At 47.4% G+C, this 6,190-nt stretch overlaps 1 protein-coding gene across 1 annotated transcript; it reads left to right on the top strand.

Moving 5' to 3' along the window:
- The first annotated feature begins 1,006 nt into the window (after nucleotides 1–1,006).
- On the top strand, nucleotides 1,007–4,718 carry LOC123043092 (probable LRR receptor-like serine/threonine-protein kinase At3g47570). Its single transcript, XM_044465444.1, has 2 exons — nucleotides 1,007–3,910; nucleotides 4,058–4,718. The coding sequence occupies exons 1-2, from the start codon at nucleotides 1,009–1,011 to the stop codon at nucleotides 4,480–4,482; spliced, it is 3,327 nt and encodes a 1,108-aa protein (XP_044321379.1). The 5' UTR covers nucleotides 1,007–1,008; the 3' UTR covers nucleotides 4,483–4,718.
- The last annotated feature ends 1,472 nt before the right edge of the window (nucleotides 4,719–6,190 follow it).

Genomic DNA, 6,190 nt, shown 5'->3' with positions numbered 1-6,190 from the left:
GTATTGTTGAACTATTTGTTGTATTTCTCAAAATACTATTTGTTTGATGAGTTGTAATAAATTGAACTATTCATTTAAACTTAGTTGAATGATGTTTGTGATGATCTAAAAATTATATGACATGTCTTTGTTTTGTGTGATGAATGTGTTGTGTAAAATGCAACAAATGTGGATGCGCGGCTGCTCGCGCGCGCTGCATTTTAGCGCACTGCTAGAGCTGCGCGCGCGCTACTGCTAGAGCCAGCGCTACGCGCCACGCTAAACCTGACGTTGCGCGCGCCGCAAACTAGATTTTAGCGCGTCGCGCGTTGGGCACCTGTTGGAGATGCTCTAGCTTCTCTGCAATAAACAGGTCGCCGATGTTTGCACGATTCTTGCGAGGCAGCGCGAACAGCAAGCGTGCGTGCGCGCATGCAGGAGCGCGGTTGGGGAGAAAGTATTGTTGGGAGGTTGTGCCGGAACTGTCGTCCGTGCAGTGTATTCCGTGTGCATATACAGGCAACTTGCAAGGCATGGATGGAGACACACGCTACTTGGCAATGGCATAGACACGCTCGACTTGACTGAGAGTGGAGACAAGCCGACTAGGCAGGCGCCCAACTTTGAAGACTGGCGCGCATGTGGTAGTCGTCTTGCCGACAGCAAAGATGGCTCGAAGAAGCCAGAGGCATGCATGGTCGCTCAAGTCAAGTATAGTGTGCGGCTCAACGCGGAGCTTATACGGCGCACGTACGTACTACTAATTAACAGCAGTGGCCTCAAGTGGCGCGCGCACTCGATTCGATTCTCAGAGATAACGATCTATGCGGCCGGCGACTATGACTCCATGACCCAGACGTGGAGGATGTGACGCCCACTTTCCTGCACAAGAAAACGAGTGGATGAAAGAGAACGCACAGCTGGTTCAATGGTGGATCTTAACGTCAATGAGAATCAACGTACTCACATCTCCACTCTATTAAAGCATCCCTGAGTATCAAAGGCAGCAGGACAGTTGGAACTTCATTCATGTCCACCACGTTACATACCAACAACATGGTTTCTCCTCTGTTTTTAGCCACACTCCTCCTCGTGTCATCAGCTTTCTACCCCTTGTCATGTGCAGCAGCGCCGGCTGATGGCACCACGGACACGAGCAGAGATGCTCTGCTCTGCCTCAAGTCCCGCCTCCACGGTGCCACCACAGCCATGGCCACATGGAACCACACCACCGCACCAGATTTCTGCACCTGGCATGGCGTCTCATGCGCCAGGAGGCCAAGGCAGCCACCCCTCGTGGTAGCCTTAGAGATGGAGGCCCAAGGCCTCGCCGGTGAGATCCCGCCCTGCATCGCCAACCTCACTTCTCTGGTAAGGATCCACTTGCCCAACAACCGGCTCTCCGGTCATATCCCGCCGGAGCTCGGCCGGCTCTCCGGACTCCGGTACCTCAACCTCAGCTTCAACGCGCTGAACGGCACCATCCCTTTCACCCTCGGCGCGCTTCACAACCTTTCTTCGCTAGACCTGGGCGGCAATGGGCTTTCCGGTGAGATTCCGGCACTGCTCGGGAGTTCGCCGGCTCTAGAGTACATCAGCCTCTCTGACAATTTTCTTGACGGAGAAATCCCGCTGTCACTGGCGAATAGTTCCTCGCTTCGTTACCTGTCTCTGGACAACAACAGCATTCAAGGGGCGATCCATGCGTCCCTTTTCAACAGCTCAACCATCACCGAGATACACCTTTGGCACAACAATCTTTCTGGTGCAATTCCACATTTCATGATGTTCTCTTCAAAACTCACGTACCTAGATCTCTCCCAAAACAGTCTTTCTGGAGTCGTGCCGTCGTCGGTGGCAAACCTCTCGTCCCTTACCTCACTCGACCTCTCGCACAACCAGTTGCAAGGATCCATTCCAGATTTGGGTAAACTTGCCGGACTACAAAGCCTTGGTCTCTCATATAACAGTCTGTCAGGAATAGTCCCACCCCCCATTTACAATATGTCTTCATTGAATTATCTTACGCTAGCCAGCAACAATCTTGAAGGAACGCTGCCTTCTGATTTGGGTATCACACTTCCTAACCTCCAAACACTGAGCATGGCTAATAATCATTTTGTGGGTAACATTCCTGCCTCCCTACAAAATGCCTCCAGCATGATGTATATCCATATGGGCAACAACTCTCTGACTGGTGTGGTTCCTTCTTTCAGCTCCATGAAAAATTTGGAGTACGTAATGTTGTACTCAAATCATCTAGAGGCTGGAGCCTGGACATTCTTCTCCTCTTTGGCGAATTGTACCCAACTGCTGAAACTTAACATCGGTGAAAACAACTTGAAAGGGAATTTCCCAGCAAATTCTGTAGCAAATCTCCCCAAAAGCTTGACCGCTTTAACCCTTCGGTCAAACAACATCTCTGGCACCATCCCCTTGGAGATTGGAAACCTTTCAAGTCTTTCCATGCTCTATCTTGATACTAATCTTTTCATTGGGCCTATACCTTTCACCCTTGGTCAGCTACGCAATCTGGCAATGCTTAGCCTGTCAAGGAACAAATTTTCAGGAGAGATACCTCCTTCCATTGGGGACCTACATCAACTGGAAGAGCTTTATTTGCAAGAAAATCAATTGATTGGAAGCATACCTGAAAGTCTAGCTAGTTGTCAGAACTTGGTTGCATTGAACCTTTCATGTAATACTCTTGGTGGAAGCATAAGCGGACACATGTTGGGCAGCTTGAACCAACTGAGCTGGCTACTTGATTTATCACACAATCAACTCTCAATGTCCTTACCACTAGAGATAGGTAGCTTGATAAACCTTGGATCCTTGAACATCTCTCATAACAATATTACAGGCATAATCCCGTCCACACTTGGCAACTGTGTCCAGTTGGAATCGCTTCACTTAGAAGGGAACCTCCTGCAAGGAAGCATTCCACAATCACTATCAAGCCTCAAAGCCATCCAAGTGTTAGATTTCTCCCACAACAATCTATCTGGTACAATACCGGAGTTCCTTGAGACCTTCACCACGTTGCAGTATCTGAATATGTCCTTTAATGACTTGGAAGGACCCATTCCCACTAGTGGAGTTTTTTCTAACACAAGTGGCGTTTTTGTCCAAGGAAATCCATACCTTTGTGCAAATTTTGCGGTACAAGAGCTGCCTAGATGCTTTTCTTCTGAATCCACAAAAGAACACAAGTTTGTCATCCCAGTGTTGATAGCTCTATCAGCTCTTGCCGCACTAGCTTTGATCTTGGGGATGTTCATTTTCTGGTTGAAGACGGGGTACAAATCTAATGAGAACATTGTCCATTCATACATGGAGCTGAAAAGGATAACATATGGTGATGTAATCCAAGCAACAAATAGTCTTTCTCTAGCCAATGTAGTCGGCTCCGGGCAATTTGGGACCGTCTACAAAGGTTGGTTTGACGCGGAAGATGGTACGGTTGCTGTCAAAGTCTTCAAGCTCAATCAGCATGGCGCATTGCATAGCTTCATTGCTGAGTGCAAAGCATTGCAACACATCCGCCACCGGAATCTCGTGAAGGTGATAACCGCGTGCTCAACTTATGACCCAGTGGGAAATGAGTTCAAGGCACTAGTCTTTGAGTATATGGCCAACGGAAGCCTTGAGGACCGACTTCATAACCACCAGCGTGGTAGTTTGAGTTTAGGCGGAGTGATATGCATATCAATTGACATTGCTTGTGCTCTTGAATACCTACATAACCAGTGTACCCCACCGGTAGTTCACTGTGATCTGAAACCAAGCAACATACTTTTTGACAATGACGATACTGCACGTGTCTGCGACTTTGGTCTGGCGAAGCTAATTCATGGTTGTTCATCTGGAGGGCAGAGTGGTACAACAAGCATAGTTGGACCAAGAGGGTCTATTGGGTACATACCTCCTGGTGAGTACATTTTATGAACACATTCTCAAATAAGATTGACAAAGTCTAGTATGAGTAATTGTATCAATCGCTAGTTTTTTTTACTAATACTATCATGTTTTAGTTTGAGCTCCTTTGAAGAACTTTTTTTTCAAAACATTGTTGCAGAGTATGGTATGGGCGGTGAAATCTCCACCCAGGGAGACATCTACAGCTATGGCATTGTTCTTTTGGAAATGCTAACACAGAAACGGCCTACTAGTGAAGAGTTCAGTGATGGCTTGACACTCCGCAAGTATGTGGAAGCATCACTTTCACGAACCCAAGACATTCAACCCAACCTTACTACGGAGGTGGGAGATCAGTGTGTTGATCATATTCCAAACTTGCAAGAATGCAACACATTTGCGCTGGAGCATATATGTGCTCTCCGTCTCTTTAAACTTGGCTTATTATGCTCTGCGGAATCACCAAAGGATCGCCCAACGATGCATGATGTCTACGGCAAAGTAACTGAAGTAAAAGAGGCATTTTTCTCCATGGACAACTGCAGCAATGACCTTACATTATTAAGACAAAAAGGCGGACGATGAAGGTGAAGCTCGTTGCTTCGACCATGACATGAAAATATGTAGCTATCTTTTTCCTTTTCTGTGAGCTAATCTGTTCATCTCACTGTGATGAAGAGCCCTTTGCATGATAATGATGGGTTTCTAGTAGGGATTTTTTTTTTGTATTTCTTTGCTGGAAAAACTAGAAGACTAGAAAATGACACATTGTACAAATATTGAAAATACAATTGGAACAGTGAAGCTCATTTTCCCGTTCATCTCTCACCACGAACTTGCAATGTTGTGTCAAAAATTGTGATCATTTTGTGAACCACGCAAAAACTTTCAAGATACAAATGAGCAGCCATAAAGTTATCTCTTTCGTATAAGTAACAAGTCATATTTTGCAAGATATAGCCTAATTTACATCCATGAATTATTTCACTTTTTGGAGAACATGGGGTACCAAAATTAGTTTTCCCTGCATGCGAAACTAGGAAAAACTTGAAACAATAATCATAATCCTGACAATTTCAAATGAATCGATATCGTAAACACAAAAGGAATAAGTAAACTAATCTGCCCTCTTTCAAGTTTTCCATATACACAGGTTGCATGGTCATACATGAGAGATCATCGGTTGCTGCAGGCCAAGGTTGCAACCACACCAAAATGATGTACCAAATCACCAGACAAGTACTTTGTACACAACAAACATACAGAAAAAAAAAGCAAAATGATAAATCATGCATTCCAGGCCGCATGTACATCAACTACAGCCGATATGACGAAGTGGTGGGTCCTAAATGCAAGCTACCCCAAAGGAGACAGCAACTGGTGGACACGGCGCCGAGGGCATGTAGCTATTTTTTTGCAAGCGGTAGTGGCATAGACCGAACTCGTGAAGTTCAAGTGGCAGCCTTTGAATATCCGACTTCAGTAGTGGCACAGGCCAAAAAATTCCTCCACTCACTCTTTTTTGCGAGTAGCCTCTGTTAGGTTGATCTCTATCCTGTTCGAACCCAACGGGTCGAACGAGCCCCTGACTCGCGCCCTGATCGGGGGCGCCCAACCAAACCATGGTTGGTGGGCCCCTGTCGCCAGCGCAATATAAAGAGGTAGGGTGCCGGGGCACGAAGTACAAGGTTGACCGTGCACCACAACACCACCGAAACACCAATCCGATCTAGGATTTTGCGCTAGGCCGACGGGAAGCTCCGCCGCCATCATCTCAGTCCACATCGCCGCCATCTCCACACCACCATGGCCGGCGCTGGATCGAGTTTATCCGCACCAGGAGAAGGTAGGTGTACCGAAAGATCTAACCTATCCGATCCAAAACAATCTATCAATGGTATCAGGTAGCCAGATCGGGTTAGACCTTTTCGGTAGAAAGAATTCAAAGCAAAAGTTTGATCCCTAAACCCCAAAGAACCCTAGAAGGGCACAGAGAAAAGAAAACAAAAAAAAGGATCCCCAAAAGTTCACTGGACTAGGGCCTCGGGCCTCGCCGGCAAAGAGCGCCGCCGCAAGGCCGCACCGTTCCTCTCGATCCGGACGCGCATCGGCAAGCCGAGGCGTCGGACGAAGAACTACCCCACACGGGGCACAGGGCATCGCGAACAAACCACTCGACGGCGGCGCGCTCACCGCAAGGTGGACGCGCAGCCGGCGAGGGGGATGATCACGACGCCGCCGTAGAGTGCTCTGCCCTCGTCGAAAACGAATGGGAGCACAAGGGGCAAAGTAG

Source organism: Triticum aestivum, chromosome 2B (genome assembly GCF_018294505.1).
Source record: "Triticum aestivum cultivar Chinese Spring chromosome 2B, IWGSC CS RefSeq v2.1, whole genome shotgun sequence".
NCBI classification, from domain to species: domain Eukaryota; kingdom Viridiplantae; phylum Streptophyta; class Magnoliopsida; order Poales; family Poaceae; genus Triticum; species Triticum aestivum.
This window is presented reverse-complemented; position numbering and strand designations above follow the sequence as displayed.